This window comes from Bactrocera oleae, chromosome 5 (genome assembly GCF_042242935.1).
Source record: "Bactrocera oleae isolate idBacOlea1 chromosome 5, idBacOlea1, whole genome shotgun sequence".
Lineage (NCBI taxonomy): Eukaryota > Metazoa > Arthropoda > Insecta > Diptera > Tephritidae > Bactrocera > Bactrocera oleae.
In genome coordinates, this window is record NC_091539.1 from 57,922,270 (window position 1) to 57,945,854 (window position 23,585).

Below are 23,585 nucleotides of genomic sequence, written 5' to 3' on the forward strand. Positions count from 1 at the left end.
CGAAATTCATTATTTAATGCGACAGCGAATTTCATAGTTAAAAGTAACAACAATATGCTCGAAATTCCTTCAAACCACAACGAAATTGTCGCAGTACAACTAACACGGCGCGCCATTACAACGAGAAAATTTGAATTAACGCATTACCGAAGGCCAACGCCACAACAGTATTCAGTGCAAAATACCACCGCCCTTCCGCGACACGCCGTCATTATGCGAATGAGAGCGAGCAGGTTATATTGCCTGGTGTATTTACGAAAGCTTTCTTCCAATTAAGTCATAATCCCCGACGAGCCGTGCAGAGTGACGGTGGGAAATATCCGTATAGCAACGGAAGTCGGAGATTATTTGTCCAAAATGGAAATTGTTGACGCACATATTTTGCTTTCTCCTGTGCTCCCTGTGTCACCCAATGTGTCTTTATTACTTCTTTTGAGTTTTGGCTTGCTTGCTTTTTACCATTCTTTGTGTCGTCGCGGTTAATGTATTTGTCAGCGTCACGTCACGTCAATTTCGCGGGCGGTCACTTGGAAATCTGTCAGCTGGGAAAATAAACTTTTCGTCCAAAATGTGTGTGTATGTGTGTCTGGGCACAAAAGTGGTCATAAGGAACCTGTTTCCGCTTTGCAAGTGAAAATATGCTATCGGACAGGCTGCAGGGCAATATAAGTACATTAACAGAGCTTGAGTGAAAAGAAATATTAATCATTGAGTGAAATTCATTTTCATTCATTTACTAGACGCCATTAATACACTTTGTCGTTTATTTGATTTGCCTCTGAGGCACTTAGTATCTAAGAGTAGTTGGCAGTAGCTTATTTCGCCTTATCTAAAATTCCATATAGTTTGGCAGTAGATTTATTTCATCAAGAGCCATAGGAGTAAATTAGACTAGAGCTAGAGGATAATATTGTTCGACAGTCTTCCGATTTACCGCAATAGTGTTCCATTTATATTAAAGAGGTTTTTTTTATTAATATATTGAGGAAAATATAATTTTTTTCTAAACAGATTGTCATATTTCCTCAAATCCTTTTCTATTTTACTTTCCCTTATTCACATGATATGCTATGATATCATGTCATATCTTAGAGTAAAATCCTGTTATACTCTATTTGATCATATCCTACTCGATTTTTGCTTGCTTTATCCTAACTTTCACCATCCTATCCTATCCTGTCTTATCCTATGCTATCCTATCCTATCATAACTTATCCCATTCCATCTTCTACTATCCTAAACTATCATATCTTATCCCATCCGGTTTTACTCTACTTGATCATATCCTATTTTATCCTTGCTTGTTTTATCCTAACTTTTACAATCCTCATCTACAGATTCCTATCTCATATTTACGCCTTTTTTCCAGTTCTATCCCAAAAAAATTTACCGTATTTTATCCTATCCACATCTTATTCTATCCCATCCAATCCTATCTTATCATAGTTTAACCTATCTATCCCATCCTATCCTTCCTTTTCCATCCTATCCTAGACCCTTCGATTCTATCCTTCCTGTTTCATCCTATTCTATTTCATTCCATTCTATCTGATCCAATCCTATCCTATCTTATCCTATCCCATCCTATACTATCTTATCCTATCCTATCCCATCCAATCCTATCTTATTCCATCTTATCATATCTTATCTTATCCTACAATATTTCATCCTTTCCTATCCTATTCTATCTTATTCCGCTCTATCCCATCCTATTCTATCTTGTCCTATCCTGTCCTATCTTATCATATTTCACTACCACCCTATTCCATCTCGACAAATCTTTTCTTACTCGTATTTTATCCGGTCATATCCCCAAATTTTACTCTCTCCTATATTTTCCTGTTCCTATTCTTTCATATCCCCATAATTTTTTATCCTATCATATCCTACTCTAACCTTCCACATACTTTTAAATTTTTTACATTTTTTCTAACAATTTCTTTTTTTTTATTTTTTTTTAACAAGAATTCATTTAATTTCTGAATTTTGATCTTTTCCTTATTTGAAATAAAAGTTTGAAAAATATATTTAAATCAACGCGGTTTTTAAGATACGGAAAGCTTTAGAGATTTCAAGAGCTCTTATGTTAACTGAAAAGCTACACATATCTTAACAGCTACACATATCTTAACAGCTAAGCTTTTGAGTCCTATACATAAAATAAATTTTGGGAATTTATGTATTTTATGGGGAATTATATTTTTCCAAACTAAATATGGTATTCTTGCCTCATGCTTAATGTTAGAGCTTTAAATACATATGAAGACATTTACAATATTACGGCAGTATTAAGAAAACCCCATCATATCATTTAAAAATGCTGTGCAGGAAATAAAGAAAATTTAAGATTTAAACTGTAGTCGTCTTCCCAACTCAACCAGCCGTCTTTTCCTCAAATCACCAGCCGTTCAATCCCACCGGCTTATTAACCATACTGCGTAGTTGAGGTCAAGGTGCATGTAACCACAAAGTAACAAAAAGTTACGCCGTACGAATTTAAGTCAATCATAAAAACAAAAAAAAAACAGTAGTCCCATTTACGCCTTTTCAGCACTTTCGCTCTTCTTTGGCGTTGATAAAGCCCCCAGGGGAAATAACGCCACTGACCTCCGCTACTCGCAGTCGCACAATGGAGGTCCAACGTGCAAAGGGAAACATTTGCTAGTGAAGCCGAAGCCCGCGGAGGAATTGGAGCATGTGCTTCCTCGTTGTGGACGATTGTTTGAGCGCTGAAGTGGTGTGGAGAAGCGCATAGTTGGTAGATTTTGTTGGCCATTCACTTTTACTTTCTGTGCTTGTTGTTTGTGTGCGTATTTGATTGCTGCAAAGTAGCCTAAAAGAAAGTGCATGAAAACAGTGAAATTGGTGAGAAGAAGAAGTGATTCGTTAACCTTTTCGCATTTTTTGCCTACGAGTTTCACTTTACTTCTTCAGGACTTTTCTTGTGCCATCGTTTCAAGTTCTTTTTGCCGGTGTACTACATTTGCCGCACGCATGACTCCTGGCAGCAGATATATGCCCTTATGTATGCCTACATATCGACTGCAACCTCGTTTATTAGGCTCTTCGTTTTTTGCTCCTTCCATTTAGTCATACTAATGAATTGCATAAAGGTGAATTTCTATGCTTCTTTTCTCCTACATTCTTTTATTATGGACTTCCAACGTTATTTTGCTACTTTCTCTGACGATTTTTTTTTTGTTTGACTTTTCAACTTTTTTGAAATTAGCAGGCATTCCCAGCCAAATGAGCGGAAATATATAAAGGACGAAAAATGTTCCCGGTTCGTTAGCTAGATCTCAAGGCAAAATCCAAATCTTCGATATTTACTAGCGAAAGTAAAAAAAATTACAACGCGACCGAAATAATAGAGTTGCGGTTGTGTTTCTTGAAGTATTGTACTTCAGCCGTTATGTCTCATAGTATGTAAGTTGTCTGTAGTCTGCTAAGTTCACCGTTACTTTTGCTATTATCGTAATATTCGGCATGTGAGGGCTGACACTCGTTCTCGATTTCTGTATCGTATTTGTAATATCTACCGTAAAGGAAAATAATCTTAATGGAGTTCCAAGTAGTGTTGCATAGGAAATATTGTAGATGCATTTGCATCCTACTTTAACCTTTTTCAATAATTTCGTTAAAGTTGTAATTGTCAAATTTTGAACTGATCCGTATGTAAGGCTATTGTATCTTGGGATACCCGACTTTATTTAATTTTTTTTTGTGAATTGTTGGTGTTTTGTGGGTTTGCGTAGTGGCCAATTCCCTCTATTTGCAATACTATCCTCTTCTGAGCACTGTAGAATATGCCTAGCAAGTTTTTCAAAATAAATTCGTTTCATCATTCTGATCATAAATACAATATCAAGGCATAAGGTCTAATAAAAAAATACATTATTTTCTCAATAGATGGTTTAGTAATCTATGATCGGGTTACGCTATGTGGCATTAAAAAGATACGATTTCGTATCATTAAAGCGTCTTAGACAGTTTTCTGTTTGAGCACGTGTCAAAAATGAATACCAGCAAAGAGAAAATACGTCGTATTTAACATTTTTTCTTTTATAAAAGCGAAAACGCAAGCCCGTCTGCTGAAAATGTAAACAGTGTTTATAGTCCTGATACTGATACCTGACAAAAGCGTTTTTGATTTTTTTTGTCGATTCCAATCCAGTGATTTTGATGTCAAAACTTAGCCAGTCGCCAGAAGTCCAATTGTCGAAAATATCGATAAAATAATAGAAATCGTCGAATCCGACCATCATGTAAGCACTGTTTCAATTGTCCAGAAGCTAAACATTGACAAAAATCCTTTGAAACCAATTTAAATAAGGCTGCATACAAGAGAAGCTCGATGTATGGGTGTCACACGATTTAACATCATTGATGGAATTTCCATCTTCCAGTTGCCGTAGAATCGCAAAAAAATCGATCCGTTTCTGAGGTGTATACTTACTGATGAAGAAAAGTGGGTTACAACAGCGTTAAGCGAAAACGGTCGTGGTTGAATCCAGGTGAACCGGCGTAAACAGTGGATAAGCCAGAATAGGTGGTCAGGAAGATTTTGCTATCTAATTGTAAGCTATTAAAAATCGAATGTCTCAGTGTTTTGCCAATAGGGATGAAGGCTTCTGTGTGAGTGGCATTATGAAATTACCTTCAAAATTGCAACAAGTTATCGGACAAAACGGAGCACAGTTCACATAAAACAGATTATTATAATTATGCTAAAAAAAACATTCAACTTAATTGAAAAGTAATGGATTTCTTTTTTGAAAACCGTATAGTGCACTATTATTTTCTAGGCAAAATATTCCGTGAGTTTCATTAATCTCAATATTTTTATGTCCTCTTTTCTACTCATGAATATGATTCATTAAGCCTATTCGGGTTTGCGGTCTACTTACTTAACTTAACAATCGATAAATCCAGTAATATAAGAAGTATTGACACAGAACTTAGTATATTGACACTTTTCTTACTACAATAGACGAAGTATGTTCAGATTTTCCAATGTCTCGGAACTCTCCAATTAATATTATACCGCATATAGTAATAAGTATGCAGGAGATGTTGAGATGAGCATGTTACTTTATGTATGGTATAACTTTTATTACATATTAAGATTAAGCGATATTGCAGAAGCTGCTCTGATAAAATATTCTGTAGTACGAATAACACTGCGAATTCATTTATTTCAAAATTCTTGACCATACGACTAAACATTTCTAAAATGCTAAAATTAACTCAAAACTTTATATTCTAGCATTAATAGTAATTTTCACTGAGAAAACTACAAGGTTCTAAATTTTTGGTATTTTTATACGTGTTCGTGTTAATGATACACCCGAGGCAACAGAAATTGCAGGCTAAAATAATCAAATGGAACTTAAAATTACCAATAAAACTAGCAAGAACATACTTATACAAGCTGCGAACAACATTATCCTTACAATAACAGCAAAGAAATATAAACGAACGAAGGATGAAATTGAAATTAATACAACAACACTACTGCATTGCGGGTGAGAGCAGCACACACCAGTAAAGCAACAATATAAACTCAACAATAATTGCTTTGAGCCACTCACAGACACACCAACTGGCCAAGCACCTGTGCGCCCAGCCTTAACCGTTTCTACGCCTTCTCTTCCTGTCGGTTAGCTCGCTCGTTCCACCACACATGCAATCAATGCTTTCACTTGTAGTGAGCAAGACGAGGTGAAAATGTTTAGAGCAGCCACAAACTACGGTATAGAGTTGAGAGTAGCGATAGAGCGGATGGCAAGCAAATTATTTCCACAAAACGTGCAGCGGCTGCTTGCCAAACTGCGAATAAGTGAATATTCTAGTGAAGAAGAGTACGCGCACTAACAACCACACATAATTACAGAGTATGTAGGTATATGTGCCCATATATCAGGCGCACGTGACTACCACATTTTCTGGCATATCAGAAAAGTGTCTACCTCAAAAAGTGGAGCGAAAACAATGGCGTCCTTTGTTCCCATCGCTCCTGCTACACCTCAACAACCACAATCACTTTGAGTCAGTGTGAGATTGTGCCAACTAACCGACTAACCTACTGACTTCAGGTTGCATCTGCCCAACAAACGCGATGCACACGTGCAACTCCACATTTACGAGCTGTATGTGCAACATATTTTATAGTGAAGCCAGGCACAGAAGATATGATTATGTGTAAAACTCAAATGTACTCCAAAGTAGCAAGAGTGCAGTGTGGAGTGTGCTTGCATAAATTGGGTGGATTTTAGTGCCACTATTATTTAATAAATTATCTATTAATATTTGATATGCGCAAAGTAAAATTGCCAATATGAGCAGTTACCTTAAGTAGGTGAGTGGTTGGACAAATTTGGGGCAGATTAAATGGATTTAAAACTCATAAGTGTTGCAGAAAGTTGATATTTGCGCTTCTGTATTGTTTATTATACCCTGAGCAGGGTATATCAGCAGCTTGAGAAAAGAAGAACGTGTGCAAAATTACAGATCGACAACTAAAATCTGAGGGATATGGTAAACTTAATATACCTTGTACAGAGAATAAAAATATGTCGATATGTATGTGGACTAAGTGGCACGTGTAAGGAGTTCCAATAATCTTATAAGGTTTTATTGTAGTGCTGTTGCATTATACCCAATTTTATTGAATTCTGATTAACAAATTTTATTCTTAGTATTTCATATTAAAAATCTTGAATCTAATTGTAAATATAATAGTTGTTTGCTTAATAACAACCGACACTCTATAAATTGAACTCCAAAGTCTGTTAAATATAAGTACTTTTTAAAAATTTAAAATGTATTTGCCACAAATAATAATAAACAATTTTCTCATTTCAGCACTTCAATTCCAGTGATCATTGGTGAGTATTTCCTAAAACCCAATGCAAGTAAATTTCTGTGCAAATATATAGTCAACGAACGACACTATAATACATCACTATAACACATCAATATACTATATGTAGCCATTTATACATTGCTATATTGCATAAAAGTAATATCGTTTCAATGGAAAATGTCTAAATTTGCGCCAATAATTTTTAACGCCACAAATATTTTACTTTTCATTTTTCTAAAATATGATTTACTATTTAATATGCCGTTGATAACGGGGCATAGTTTCGTTGTCTACCAAAATATTTCTAATATTCAGTTACCTTTTGAATGCACACATATTTGTATACGTACGCATGTGTATGTATGTGTAAGTCATGTTTTTGGTATGTGTTTTATTATTTACACTCGGAAAAAAAGAATTGTAAAAAATTGCCAATTCACGCTAAACGCCGGTGGGATGCAATTATTTATGCACTGGTGAGCATGCATGTTAACATATCAACATATATAAACCTATAGTGTTATGCAGGCACATAAAGCGAAAAGCTTTGTGAATTTTACATTGCTATGACAACGCCGAAAATAATATTTAATTGAATTCTAGTATCTTTCCTTGTGAACGCTTTACCTTCCTCATTTCCAAATAAATAACTGTAAAGCAATTTTGGTGGAAATTAAAATCGGTAAAAATATATCGGCAAAACAAGCAGTGGGTAATTTAAATCACAAATGGCTTAAAAACATTAAATAAATAATTGAAAAATTTAAATAATTTTCGTAAATATTTACGTTTACAATTTGGCATAAAATTTGTATTCTTGTGCTTGATGCTTTATTCTAAATATTGATGTTGAGAGATTTTTATGATGTAGATCGAAGAGAAGCCTCGTATATACTCTCCTTTGATTTATCAGTTTTTATCTAACCCAGTAGAGGTAATCATTATTTCTCAAACATTTGATCAACTTGATAAACACCAGTTTACATCACTGTAACAATTTGATTTTTTGTATTTTTTTCGACAGATTGGTGTCTTCTAGAACTGTAGTTTATCAGTCACTAGTTTAACCATTGGTTTAAACACTCGGACCTATCTACTACTAAAAACCAGAAAAAACGTTAATTTCGGTTGCACTGAAGCTATAATACCCTTCACAAATATAAAAGGTTCCTTAGAATAACTTGATTCCGATCGTTCAGCTTGTATGTCAGCAATATGCTTTAGTGACTCGATCTGAACAATTTCTTCGAATATTCCATTATTGCTTTATATATTAATTCGTTTCAAGTTTCATGAAGATATCTCGTGAAATGAAAGCGTTTTTCATACAAGCACTTGATTCCGATCGTTCAGTTTGTATGTCAGCTATATGCGATAGTGGTGCGATATCGGCTATACCGACAAATGTTCAGCTTTTTGATGAGAAACGGTCATAGACTAAATTTAAGATCGATATCTCAAAAACTGGGAGACTAGTTCGCTTATATACAGACGGACGAACCGACAGACGGACATGGCTAATTCAACTCAGCTCATCATGCTGATAACTTATGTATTCACTTGATAGGGTCTCCGACGTTTCCTTCTAGGTGTTACAAACTTCGTAGCAAACTTAATATACCCTGTTCGGGTGTATTTCTAACTCTGCGCCCCATATACTTTGACCGATATTAGCCGGTTGTACGCTTATTAACAATTTGGTTGGTCTTAGGTCAATTTTAGTTCTAAGATATTTAATTGTCTATACTATCCGAAGTTCACGTCTTCTGAATATCTTCTAGTTTATCTTCTAACTTCAGTCTTACACTATTGGTCCATCAGTTTATGAGTGCAGACGTGGTGCTACGTCCGCGTGAATAGTGAGTCGATAATTGTAGCACAGAATATGGTATCTTAAAACAAGTTAACATTTACCGCTGATTTCGGAAAGTGTATTTATAATAACATTACTTGATACTGCGAGAGAAAGTTCAGCTGTCAGTAATTCTGTTACCAGAGGAATTTCCCTATAGAAAGCCGCTTCGTGTACCAGATTATTTAGTCGACCTCCTCTTGCTATATACGGAAAACGTGACTGTAACTTAAATAGTAATTTAAAAAAAACCGATTCCTCAATATCCTCACTTAAGGTCGACATCAATTACCCATTTGTGTTTTACCGCTCTCGGTTTAGAAAAACTTCTTATACAGACATTCCAACAGATTCGAAAGCACCGCGTGAAGTCTCGAGAACCCCACAATAGGATTATTGTACCAAGTTTACATGTGTGCTTTGTTATTCTGCTATCAAATCTGAGACACGACTACTGATTTGCATAAAATTCTTTAAAGAAGCGACATTAACCTTAGAGCAAAGCATATCGCAACTCCGCTGTAATTCGCGATATACGACGTATTGTTTTATGAATGAAATCAAATCGAACGCGAAGATAATCAAAGATAGAGAAATAAAAATTAGATTGCCATCCAAACCGAAAAGATGGCAAATGTTTATTTACTTCTGAACAACAAGGCAACCATGGCTTGAAATGTTGCTAAGCTATTTCGCGCTTCCTGTTGACTATCGATCAAATAGTTTTACATAACTTCGTGTAAAGCCGATGTTAAAAACGTGTTTGCAACTGTTTAAAACAAATAAATATATTAAACATGAAATTCTTTTTGAAAAAATGTCTACGCAAAAAACCCGAAGAGATGAAACCAGGCGCCATACTGGACGCCGTCATTTCACAATCTTCGCCAACGGCCAACAAATGTCTGCTCTACAAGCTTGCAGACTACAAGCGTGGCGGTGACCTCATTGATGCACTCAACACTGGCGGCCTGGTCGCCGTGGAGCAGCTAATACGCGAACAGTTCGGCATCTTCATGTACAATGATGGCAAAGGACAGGTGATCAATCGCGCCGAATTTCTGCGCTGGAAATATCGTGATCACACAGAGGTAACCATACCGATTGAGGCGTCACTCTCGCGACACGATCCACTCGGCAAGTGGGAGGATCATAAAGCTTGCTGGCAAATGCAGTTTCGTGGTGCACTCGGTGAGAGTCTACTACATGTGCTTATCATATGCGATTCAAAGATACATACGAAGTTGGCGCGTGTACTGATACGCGTCTTTCCAAATCTCGCACAAGATGTGATGGAAGGTGAAGAGTATTTGGGCGCTAGTGCATTACATTTGGCGATTGCTTATAGCAATAATGAGCTCGTGGCCGATCTCATTGAAGCAGGCGCGGACATAAATCAACGTGCAATCGGTAGTTTCTTTTTACCACGCGATCAGCAGCGTCGCAATCCAGCCAAGTCGACGGACTACGAAGGTCTCGCTTACTTAGGTGAGTATCCGCTAGCTTGGGCTGCTTGTTGCGCTAATGAGAGCGTATATAATTTGTTGCTGGATTGCGGTGCTGATCCGGATGCGCAAGATTCGTTTGGAAATATGATACTACATATGGTAGTTGTGTGCGATAAGTTGGTGAGTTCGTTGATTGGTTGGAGTGGTATTTTATAAATAATTTCATATTGTCAAGGATATGTTCGGTTATGCGCTGCGTCACCCGAAAACACCAGCCAAGAATGGTATTGCTAATCACAGTGGACTGACACCACTGACCCTTTCGTGCAAATTGGGCCGCGCAGAGGTCTTCCGCGAGATGTTGGAGCTTTCGGCACGTGAGTTCTGGCGTTACAGCAATATCACCTGCTCGGGTTATCCGCTAAATGCTTTGGATACATTGCTACCAGACGGACGCACGAGTGAGTTACTGCCAAATCAGATCTTCACAGTTATTTTGAAGATTTTCGTTTTTCCCAGACTGGAACTCAGCGCTTTTTATCATCTTGAACGGCACCAAAGAGGAACATTTGGATATGTTGGATGGCGGTATCATACAACGTTTGCTGGAGGAGAAATGGAAAACATTTGCTCAGAATCAATTCTTAAAGCGTCTGCTCATTCTGCTTGTTCACTTGCTTTGTCTCTCCGTTTCGGTTTATATGCGGCCTGCGCATGTGGCTGACGACGATGAAGATGAGGTAGCTACAAGTGGCATCACTTCGAAAGACGCAAAAACGCTTGAGCTCGCAGAGGAGACGGAAGACGAAGAGTACGATGTGCAGACTATTGTGCGTTATGGCGCGGAGTTTTGTACGATTGTAGGCGTCCTGAGTTATGTCATCTTTCAGCAGGGTGATGAGATAAAAAATCAAGGACTACCAGCGTTTCTGAAACAATTAGTGAGTTCAACTACTTTGGCACTTCACAGAAATTATAGTTTGTCTATTCTAATACCTTCAGACTCATGCACCGGCCAAGGCTATATTTCTTGTTTCTAATCTGATGATTCTCGCTTGCATACCTTTTCGTTTAATGGGCGATACAGACACCGAGGAAGCCATACTTATTTTTGCTGTACCGGGCAGCTGGTTTTTATTAATGTTTTTTGCAGGGTGAGTGGTCTTGATGACACATCATTTGTTGGTTTCATCAAAAAAATATACGTCTTTTCCCAGTGCTATTCGTCTGACGGGTCCTTTTGTAACCATGATCTACTCTATGATAACCGGTGATATGTTCACATTCGGCATTATATACTGCATTGTCTTGTGTGGCTTTTCTCAAGCTTTTTATTTTCTCTACAAAGGGCATCCGCAGATTCAATCGACTATGTTCAACACCTTCCCGAGTACATGGATGGCATTGTTTCAGACAACACTTGGTGATTATAATGTAAGTTAGTCGGAAGTTAATAGATTATTTTGTGGTACATTTTTGTAGTATAACGTAGCCGTTAATACCTTTTTAGAAACCTTAGTTAAAAACCTGTAAACGGAGTATATGTTCTGAAGCTCGAAGTTTTCAGCAATCTGCTTGCTTAAAACAGAACACAATTTTTACACCTCTAAAAAGAGTATCAAATCGAAAGAGTTTCTCAAAAACTGTATTGTGTTCGATCGAATATGGCTCAACATCCAGCCATTGTTCTGAAGTTGGTGCATAGGTATGGGAATTTGTTGATTGACTGAAGGAACAATGAAACCGAATCGATGAATTAGCATATAAATTCGGTCCGAAAGACAAAGATTCATAGAACAGATTTCGTCGAAACGACCATGGATTTGAACCGAAACATTTGATATTTTAAGACCTTAAGACTTCTATGAAAGAATATGAGTTTCTTTGAACCAAATTTTCATTCGAAAAGAAAGAGTTATACTCGAAATGAACTTTCTAAATGTTTAGTTTTTCTGCTCCTGCTCGTAGTCCCATATGAGCATCATCTGAGCTTTAGTAAAACTATAAAGTTCTGCTTAGTTCCTGAGGGAGAATACTTTTGAAAGGAACAACTACATCTCTCGTTATTTTTTAATATTTTCCATTTATTTTCTCAATTTATTCTCAAGTATCCCGATTTGAATAACACAACGTATCCGAACTTATCGAAGACAGTGTTTGTGATCTTCATGATTTTTGTGCCCATACTTTTATTGAATATGTTGATCGCTATGATGGGCAATACGTACGCACAAGTGATTGAGCGTTCCGAGAAAGAGTGGATGAAGCAGGTAAAATTTTAAAAATGGCTAGTGGATTATTCAAATTTATACAGAATCCTTTTCGACACGGCTTAGTGGGCCAAAATAGTAGTCACTTTGGAACGTGCTGTGCCACAAGCTGATGCGAAAAATTATCTGGAAGCCTATTCTATACCACTTGGGCCTATAGATGATTCCGGTTATGAGGTACGCGGTGTTATGGTTATCAAGAGTAAAGCGAAGACCAGAGCCAAGCAACGCAAAGGCGCTGTGTCGAATTGGAAAGTGAGTTCAATGCATATCTTGAAAACGGTAAAACGTGTATAAATCACCGTAATCTTGCAGCGTGTTGGACGCGTAACACTGAGTGCACTAAAAAAGCGCGGTATGACAGGTGAGCAAATGCGACGACTGATGTGGGGACGCGCTTCTATTTCCAGTCCGATTAAAATTACCAAAAAGAAGCTTAAGGATCCCTATAATTTAAATCCACAAAGTGATCTTACCAACGCTATGGATATGTTGTCTTTTGCTAACGATCCAGCCTCGAGCTCCGGTTTGCAACTACGCACTTCTCTCACTGATACGCGTGCAGATGGTAAAACCACCACACAACAACAACAGCAGAATCAACAGCCTGCACCCGATCCCCTACGAGATTTGATCTTTCTCGCTGATCGGCGACCTGAAGTACATGATCCACAATACTTTGTAGGTCTACAACAGTTGGCCAATAAAGCTTTGGATTTGGTGGAGCAGACAATGGGTATGCATCCGATACCGACTCCAGCCACCAATGCATTGCTCTTGTCAGCAGCAGCCGCTACAACTACCGCAGGCGCTGTAACGATACAAACAGCAGGCACGGTTGGTGCAACCACATCGATAACAACAACAGCAGCAACCACTAGTGCCGCAGCAGCAGCAGTAGCTGCGCCAACCGACGACTTGGTTACGCCGCTCAGCTCAAACTTAACTACACTCTTCCAGGATCCAAAAGATGTTGTTGATCCAGAAAAGTTAGAGGAGTTCCTGAAAATGCTGGCCGACATCGAGACAGAGGAGAGTGATGGTGGTGGCAGACCAATTTTGGGTAAATTGTCGCTTTCGCGTCGGACAAAGAGCGCCTTGTCGAAAGCTCAAATTAAAAAGGAATCGATTGGCGGCAGTCCACTCAAGCTCATACCATCAGTGTGGTCGCATAATTTACCACAGCCCGAAGAAGAACCGGTGAGTTAGAATGTAAGATTTACATTAAAAAGGAGCGAAAAGGAGATTCACTATAAACGAATATTTGATACAAATAACTTAGGTCTATTATCGAGACATATGGGCATAGGTACCAGTGGATTCTACAAGTAAAAATCTTACTTTTTTCTTTCTTGGAATCTCCCTGAGTCTTTATATTCGAAACCGGATACACTTTGTAAGCCTTTAACGAGCTCGAAGTGTTCCTTCTATGTGTTTTTGAGAAAAATTCAATAGCGCATCGTTCTCCTCTTATGTCGAGACATTGTCGGAAGATACTGAAACTTGTAGTCTCACTTTAAAGCTGATTCTGACGAGAGGTTTATTTCCCGTGGTAAGGGTTAGTACGAAATATGAATACCAGAGTTTTTTTCTAAATGAATTGGAATCCAAATTTCCTATATTTTATGGTACTTAACAAAGACCGTGTCCTCCTGATCATCAAAAATTAGAAGTCTTATCCAAGATTTAAATAATATATTCAGAAAAGTGTCCAGTTTATGCGCCGAGTTCAAAGATCTAAATGTAATACAACTACAAGAGCACTCAAGACCCTTAATAAATTTCATTGGGTTAGCTTTGGAAAATACTCAATCAACCCAACTTAAAATAGATCATAGGTATTAATAACCTATTCTTCCTTCTATCGTTTGAGTGCTCGCGATTTTTCAATTGCAAAATCACATTGTTCTCCATATAATCTCTTTTTAAATGCAAGATCTTTACCACTCATTATGCACTTTCTAACCTCATAACTTTTAGGAATTTAATTTTGTAGCCGCACTGGCCGAGGAGCATACATTAACCATCGAACAGGAAGCCGAGGTGGAAACGGAAACCGGCAATGAGCGTGACGACAGCGAAGACTGCCCAACCGTTGAGGAGGTGCATGCGACAATGAAGCAATTTCACCTGCGTAAGCGACAATACCAGCAGGATGATGCAGCACGACGCGCAAAAAGCGCACGCATCAAGCGTAAAAATAGGTCAGCAGCGATAATGAAACATTTGCAATGTTTTTCTATGCATTTTGATTTTGCTAGCTGTGGCAACAAAATTCACTTAAATTTCCCGTCATTTATTCTATACGCACAGAATTTCGCCCGAGCAGTCCCATGACGCGGACGACGGCAAATCAACACACCCACGAGGTGCCTCAGCGCCAGGCCGTAAGCAACCGGTGAACGAACGCTTATCACCGCCAGATCCGCTAGAGCCATGGAGTACGCGCGAATTGCAAAACATCAACAAAATATTAGCGCGAAAGTGAAAACGAAAGCGCACGCATACACGCATTAAAATTACGATATATGCATATCTACATACATATACATATGCGTGTTTGTAGTTGTAGTTGGAAATACAAAATTGCTGAAAACCGTTTGGGCGTTTATTTACGGCTTTTTGCACAGTTTAATTTTTGGTTTGGAAAATTTGCCAACGCCATAGGTGTTATTATTCGTGTATAACGGTGAAAATTGCAGTTTTAGCCGAAGTGGTGGCAAAAAAGTGTATATTTTTGGTAATACAACAGCACTTGCATAAATTTATTTGTTGAAACAAAATATATATTTTAAGCGTAAACTGGGGAAAAAACACATTTTCTTGTAAACGCTGACGTTGATGTCATACGATTTTGTTGTTAAAACAATACATGCATATGTATATACACTTTCATTTGTGCCAACCTACAATATATGTTATAACGGGTGCTTTTTTTAGATGTGTGCTTTATAATGAGGCAGTACTTGTTTCGTAGCTGGTCTTTTTGAAAGCTGTTTGGTTTGCCATTTCATAATGAACAGACTTAATCCGTAGCAATGTTTGCGAATCGTGCAAGTTAATTACTAATGGTTCGGTTAGCGTGACGCTTCGCGCGCTGTGTCCATGATTCGGTCAACATAATCGCGAGTATTGAAGAAGACCCGTATGGGATTATCTGTCAACCTTTAAACTCATTCCACGTTCGGTGAATGGGCCCAAAACAAGATCGCCAACGTTTCCGATTTTCACAAGAAATTTTTGTTTAGCGTTGAAGCTCAATTTTGATTGAATCAATAACATCAATAAATAATATGGCTGCATTTGCAGTAATGATAATCCACAAGTCATTCTTGGGACGCCGTTACATCCTCCAGAAGTAACTGTGTGGTGTGCTCTATGGGTAGAAGGAATCATTGGTCCATATTTCGTCAAAAGTTAAGCCGATCATAAAGATACAGTCAATGAAAAACATATAAATCCATGATTAATGACTTTTATTGACCTGAATTTGAGGACACTGATGTGATCGATCTTTGGTTCCAATAAGGCGGCGCTAGATGTCATACAGCCAACGAAACAATCAATTTATTGAAGAACACTTTTGGTGAGCGTCTTAGGTCTGTGGCGTGCCTTCAAGGTCATGTGATTAAAAACCGCTGGACAATTTTTGGTGGAGTTATTTGAAGTCGCTTGCTTTGTAAAAGAATATTCGGCGCATTATTGCTGACACACAACCTCAATTGCTGAAAAAAGATTGGTCGAAAATTGGGTCAAATAAATTCGAGCCAGCCGCGGCTGTCACTTGACCGAAGTAATTTTTAAAACATAGTGACAGAAACTTATCTTTATAAGAAAGCTGTCAATTCTTGCCCATGACAATAAATTATATGCGTAATATTTCTTCTTGAAAACTGCATGCCCAGAAAAACACCCTTTATTTACCGCTCACGTGTAGTATTTTCTAGTTGCACTTGCTCTCAAAATCGCTACGCCCAAAACTTTTTAATTAAATTTCTGCACACAAACAAAGAGACAAAAAAGTTCTTAATTAAATTTCTTGTCTGTCTCGTCCGCGCTGTTGCCTTAGAAGTGCGTATGCAAATAGGTGTAATTGTGGAGACTCTCACAGATTTGTCAGCAATTGTCGCATGCGAGCAGAACTTGTGCGTGTATGCGTAATTTCTAAGCTGATTTGCGCACCGTCGAAGGCAAAGTGAAAATAATTTGCTTTCAATTCTGCAGAATTTGCTAAAAATAAGACACATATTTTCTTCTATGCTTTCTTTCGAGCATTGAAGCAGAACAATTTGCAATCGCAGGCGACATTATTTGCGTCACACATTTTTTTTTGGTGTTTAAAAATATGCTCTTCAAGAGCACTAGAGGGCTGTGTGAAGCTTGCAACGCCTAGCGCCTACGTGTTTTTCCCCGTTTTTGTTCTTTTTTGACGTCGAATTTACATACTTTTATGTATATCACAACTAAATGTGTGTCTTGAAATTGCGCTGGAGATGCTCAAGAAATTTAACTTAAATTATTTGGTGGATCATGATTCAATGTCCTTACTTAAAAATGAAGACCGAAAATTTCACGAAATAATTTTTATTTTTACCGAATTTTTGAAATTACTACTTTGGAATAACATTTTTAAATTTAAAATTTTTTTTTTTAATTTCAGTTATTATAGAAATATAGTAAAGAAGGAATCAAATAATATCATTTAGTGTTATGGCCAAAAATTTAGCTGTCGTCCAAATCAACATCGTCCAATTCAGGTAGGAACAAATTAATAATTATGGCTCTATAGCATTCTTCAGTGACTGTAACATTATGGCAGTCGTGAAGTCGTTTGTGAATTATCATTATCAAAATGCGACAATTTTGTTTATTAACGTACCTATTCAACCAAAAGGGAGCTTCAACGCTGCCCTATAAAAGTTTGAATAACTGGGACTTCCGTTACTCATATACGAGAAGAATCTCGCTAACACATAGTTGGTAAATTTTTACCCCCGAAATTTTTCGGAAGGATACTGTCACATCTCCAAAAAATCATTAAATATGCCAGGTGGACAGTTTCTTCATTTCTTTGACAGTTTTAATGAGAGGATGTCAGTAGAGTTGATTTCATCTAATTTGTAGCTAGACAAAAAATTCAAAAGACATTTGTTTAAATTTCACAGCTGTCGACCAACTGGTTCGTGGTGTATAACGGGATAATCAGGGAACATTTACTGATAAAACCAAAGATTGTATTGATGAGTGTTATTCAGGCTCCTCGGATGCGAAGCAACCACTTGTAAGTTGTGTACTAAATTCCGAACAAGTCATATGACCACCGACGATGGGGCTGATGGGGAGATTCTGTTATGCAGGTTTATGTATTTATACTGATATTGTCATCTTAAAATTCGCTCAAAAATATAAAATATGATCGCTTTGATTTGGATCCTAGCCTATATGATAGGCTCTCTATATATAGCTAACACCAGCACGATAATCCCGAAAAGCCATACTGGACTGGTTTATAGAAATGAACTCCAACATTTTCTGATTTTGCGTCACCAGAATTCACCATGAAGTAGAGGAAAGTACATGTTGGTTCGTAAGTTTCTGCGCTCGAAATGAAAAAATTCTGTTTTTAGTACGAAATATATTTTTGGATTCAATATAATCTCCTTTAACCCTTAGTGGCCTGATTTACGAAAGTGATTTTTTTTTGTGTGTGCTTGAGGGTCTAGATGAAGGAAAAAATAGCTAAAAAAATCACAACATTTAATTTACATATTTATTGTGAAAAAAAACAGGTATCAATTTTGATACTTCAGGCATTAACACCATAAAGAAATCAGATATACCTAGGCATGAAATAATGCGAGACATTGATTGTTTTTATTATCGCATAACGACACTTTACACTTTTTACAGAACCAGGAGGTAAGTTTCCTACAATTATTAAATATACACTTATTTCTTGAATCCATAAATATTTTTTCATGACCAATACATTCGCAACGCACGTCAGTTGAGGGTAGTACTTGTGCACCTGCCCGGAGTCTTTTAGAAGGTACTGTAGTGTATATGTAGATAAAATGAAACAATAATGGAATTTGATTTTTTTTTTTAATTTCGTTGGAAAGAATATTATACAACAGTAAAATAAGTACAGTCAACCAATAAAAAAGACTAATAGTAATCTCAACATCCGGTTTAAAAGATTGGTATCAAAATTGAAACTCTAGGTTATTAAGGGTTAACTTCAATACACTTATTCCAATGATCCTCAAACAATTTTATGCCATCCCTATAACGACTTTCAGGAAGCTCTGAAAAATACCCGTCTACGGCTGTAATAGCTTCTTCGAGAAGAAATAATTGTTTCAGTTGTCTGAAGAGTAAGTAGTCGCTGGAAGTCAAATCTGGTGAATACGGTTGAGCATCCAGCGACTACTACCGACCTACTATTCGTACTTTAATTTGTTAAATTTTGTCATTGTTAAAGCACTTTTGTAAGCAGGTGCATTTTCTTGATGAAAAATTATTTTTTTGTGCTGCAAACCAGGGCTTTTTTCAGGTCCAGCTAATACAAAAGGCTGAAATGATATTCCGAGTTGATTATTTTACCTTTCGGCATATAATCAATCAACAAAATTAGTTTTGCATCCCGAAAACGTATGGTATAACCTTCTTTGCTGATCGTTTTGACTTCACCTGCTTTGGAGCTGAACAACCAGCTTCAATCCACTGTAAACGTTCTTGTTTCAATTTAGAATCATGGTGGTAGATTCAAGTGTCATCCGTATTTAAAAAACGACGCATAAAAGCGGTTTTATTCTGCTTAAAACGCTCCAAATTATGCTGAGAAATTTGGTTTCGATCGAGTTTTTCTTAAATTGTTAACGTGTGCGAACTTTCTAAATAGCTTTTTCATATATAATATAATTCTCCCATTTGCAATTTCACGCTTAGTCAAACTTGGATCTTCACTAACAATACTATGAACTTGCTCAATAATTTCTGGTGTGGTTGCGGTTTTTGGTCGTCCTTCGCGTGGATCGTCTTCAAGCCTAGTACGACCAGTTCTAAATTCACCAGCCCAAAAGTCAACGGTGCATTTTGAAGGTGAGGGCTCCATATATACTTCTAACAATTGTTCATAAATTTCCTTTGCTTTTAAACCCTTCAAAACAAAGAATCTAATCTCTCGATATTAAATTTTTCCTTATTAAAAAAATACTCTGACATGTCAACTTCAAATTACTTGTAAGCAAAGAATTAAGTGTCAGAATGACTTGTAACTTAGCATGTGTTCTCGCGATAGATGTACCAAGTTGAGAAAAAAATTTGGAGCTAGTATTGCTATTTCTTTGTGAAAATATAAAAATTTCAACCAACCTGTACTTTGAAGTAGTAAATAGTGATTGGGATTCTTATATAGCGCAGTCTAACAAATATAACGCTTAGAATAAACATTAACTGTCAAACATTTATGTGATTAGAAGATTCTTAAACATTCATAGATCCCGGGTCTCAGCTTAAACTAGGTACATTTGGGTTTATGAAGTTTTAAGTCCTTGTGTAAACGCCACTCAACAAACGGCCGAGTGGGATTAAAGAAATTTTTCGTTAGCAATACTCATTCACCTATTCTATAAAAAGCTCAAAAATTCCCAGAAGTCTCCACATGCAAATGGAAACGAAAAACAACAGCGCTCTATCGATTTGAGCTAATCTCACCACTGAATAATACAAAATAAATGACAATTGTCCACCACGTGTGTGTGTTAGTGTGCCAAACTGACCTTGTCACACACAAAACTGACAGTAATCCACAAGCGCCACTATGGTGGCCAAGTCAACTGGGTCACATGAGAACGTGACTCGTGAATAGTTGCCAGCACACAAAACAAAAAAAAAGTAAAACCAAAAACCAGAAAAACTTTTGATGTGATTTAATGCGACAAAGGGAAAGACAAAAGCGAAAGTGGCAGAAGAAGTGAAACAGCAAACTAAATTACATAATGACAAATGAAGAACAATCAATCGATGTGCATGCACGAATGTATATCGGTATGTCTGTCCGCATATCGTAAGCGTCGATAAATTGCATTTGCGATGATTTGTACCACTTTTTGCTGAGCGGCATTGAGGGCGAAACAACGCTAAAAAACAATAAAAAGTGACACAAAACTTTTGTAAAACATTGCAGCACTTTCGATTGCATGATGCATGTTGCATGTTGCATGTCAAAATGGCAACAACAGCAGTAACAGCAGTAACAGCAGCAGCAGCATTACAAATATGATAATGGAAGCACGACGGTGCAGGGTTTCGCATCAAGTTGCAAGCGAGGGCGAGCATTAAATATGCGTGCACCAACATTTTTAAATCAGATTACAACAAAAACAATTGTATATTGTTTAAATGACAGCAAGAAGCTGATGCAGCACTCATAAGTGTATATGGATAGAACCACAAATGTGTTTACGTTTGCAAGGGCGTATACATACATACACCCATATATACCTACATCCTTGTTAAGGATTTGTTCGAGGGAATATGCAGCGCTGGTAAATTAAGCATTCAAAGGACGTCGCAGGAGCAGTGCAACAAAAAATAAACATTGAGCTCCCTGATGTGTCATAAATTTCACAACACATTTTGTATATTGCCAGCGCGCTCACTTGATAGTGCAGTAATATGATTATTTGTTTGTTTTTGCAATAATATGCGGTGGCACTTGTGTGCGTGTGAGCTTATTGGTTGCAAACAGTGGCTCATAAAATTAAGCAGACTCTTTTTTATGTTTTTATAATTTTTGAAATTATCAGCATTAAATATTATTAAGGACCTACCAAATCTTGGATAGTGTTCTCTATATAGAATTCGAAACTATCTGAGATATTTATAGCTGTAAATAAATTCTCAAATCGCTTAAGCTCGACTAAAAGACCATGAGAAATACGAAACTGGCAGAACCCCTTTTTAATGTGTCAGATATACTGTTCGATAAGATTAGTCGTGTATTTTTTGAGTTTAGCCTATTTCTAGGATTCCTCTTTAGAAAGCAACAAATGCTTTAGATCATTATAAAATGTTTAAGGCGCCACCTAGTGTGACAGTCTTAAAACAAAGTGATTTTTGGAAATTAAAGACAAAACTTCAGTATTACTTATTTTAAAATTTTATTTTAACTTTTAATAATTTTATTTTTATTTATACATGTTTTAAGCAAAAACTGCATAATTTTTTGAGTTTTTTGAGTTTTTTGCGATCTCCGACGGCGCTTAAATAAAAAGGTCCTAGATGAAATCTGAAACAACAAAAATTCTCTCTGGAAGATAATGTCTTAAAGTTAAAAAATGTCGGCGGATAGGTTATTGTATGAAGAAATATAGACAGAACATTCCGAAAATTTAATAATGATCGGATAATTTGTTTCCGAGTAATCACTTAAGCAAATTTGAAAAATTCAGTTTGGAGAAAAAACTTCACTCTATCTCAGTAATATTGAAATACCTTGGTCAACTTGCCTAATGTTTTAGTTCTTGTCTTTGTTGTTATTAGACTATTTTACAACAATCAGTGTATTTATTTTAAAGACCTGTCATAGAAGCACAAAAACCATTAGTTTAGTAAACCAATATCTATAACTGTTGGAAATTCCGTAATGACCGAGTTGTCTAATCTACATCAATTATGTAAGAACATAAAGATCTTTAAGTTGGCAAAGGTTATGCCACTTCTTTTTTTTTTAGTTATCACTGGTTAGTATCGAGGCGTTTTACTGGTTAAGCTCGGCGCTTTTGACATTAATTTTTATTTATTGTGACCCATATTAGTTTAAATATTACTGTTATTTAACGGAGAAAAAAGATCAATTGGTGTTCTGACCCTTAAAATCAAATTGCTCAGCAATCTATTAATTTTGGAAACACTGAATATGCATAACGATACTTATAGATTCGCATGTTTTTATCTAGATTTGAGGTATTGAGATCATTATAATACCAAGTTGGAACTTCAATACATTCTGAGACTTATATTTCACATACTCTTTCACCTCTTACATACTCTTTCACGTACCTATACATACTGGAACCAGCGAAACAATATTTGAATATAGACCTAACGACCTAATTACGTAAACGAAAGAGTTGCTACATATATAATATAAGAAATTGAATACAATTTTAGACAACTAATTGACTTATAGTTTGGAAACGAATATCTAAATTAATTGTAGATTGTAGCCTTTTCTTGGACAATAATCCGGGCCGAATTTTCTGAAGAAATCTTTTCAAAAAAGTTTTCATACAAGAACTTGATAATGATCGGTCAGTTTGTATGGCAACTATATTCTATAGTGATCCGATATTAGCGGTTTCCACAAAGAGAGCAGATTCTTGGGAGAAAAAGACGTATGAACAATTCAAACCGATACCTCAAAAACTGATTACTTCACGTTTATCCTACCTTAAAAATATGTTCGGAAATTGTAGCAATGCTTTGGATAATATACTACGACAAATTTTGAGCGACTGTATGCTTTCATACATTTAAATATTATGTGCTAATGTGCTTCCTTTGGTCATTAATTAAAACAAAGTGAAGTGAAGTGAAGTGAAATGTTTGGATTATGAATCGTGACATATTGTGCCAGAAAGCAAAAGGACAAAGACCCATAGTAAGTGTTAAAAATACTTATACACATATATGGTATAAATTGAACAATGTAGCTAATCGCCAGAGGAAATATATGTTTTGGTGTAATGCATACTAGTATACCTTTGGTTGCCACGAATGTTTTAATATTGTAGGAAGCAGTGTAAATAATTGCTCATTGAACTAAACATAGATGCTCTATACTCTTCACAGTTAATTTATTTACACAAATAGGTATACAGAAGCTTCACCTTTTAGTCGCTCAAGCGTAAATGAAGTAATTAATTTGGCAGTCAATTGATGTGATGTCAGTTCTCTGACCAGTAAATTAGTTAATTCAATCAAGAAGAATATGGTTTAAATGCATAATATATATGTAGAGATTTATACGACTTTTAATGCTTTGATTTGTATTACTTGTAGTTTGACGAAATCCTTAAATTTAAGTTAAAGGGGTAGCTCTAACGGAAGAGATGTAGAAGGTTTCCTCTACCATATGTTCA

General features: G+C 36.6%; 1 protein-coding gene and 1 long non-coding RNA gene across 2 annotated transcripts in view; one reads left to right on the forward strand and one right to left on the reverse strand.

Moving 5' to 3' along the window:
* LOC118683466 (uncharacterized) overlaps positions 1 to 23,585 on the reverse strand; it is a 68,766-nt gene that overhangs the window by 34,844 nt on the left and 10,337 nt on the right. The gene's annotated exons all lie outside the window — the stretch shown is intronic.
* On the forward strand, positions 9,485 to 15,237 carry iav (transient receptor potential cation channel subfamily V iav). Its single transcript, XM_036376123.2, has 10 exons — positions 9,485 to 10,345; positions 10,401 to 10,626; positions 10,685 to 11,106; positions 11,168 to 11,319; positions 11,383 to 11,599; positions 12,274 to 12,435; positions 12,502 to 12,690; positions 12,751 to 13,635; positions 14,416 to 14,639; positions 14,749 to 15,237. Exons 1-10 carry the CDS (start codon positions 9,515 to 9,517, stop codon positions 14,921 to 14,923), a joined length of 3,483 nt encoding a protein of 1,160 aa, XP_036232016.2. The 5' UTR covers positions 9,485 to 9,514; the 3' UTR covers positions 14,924 to 15,237.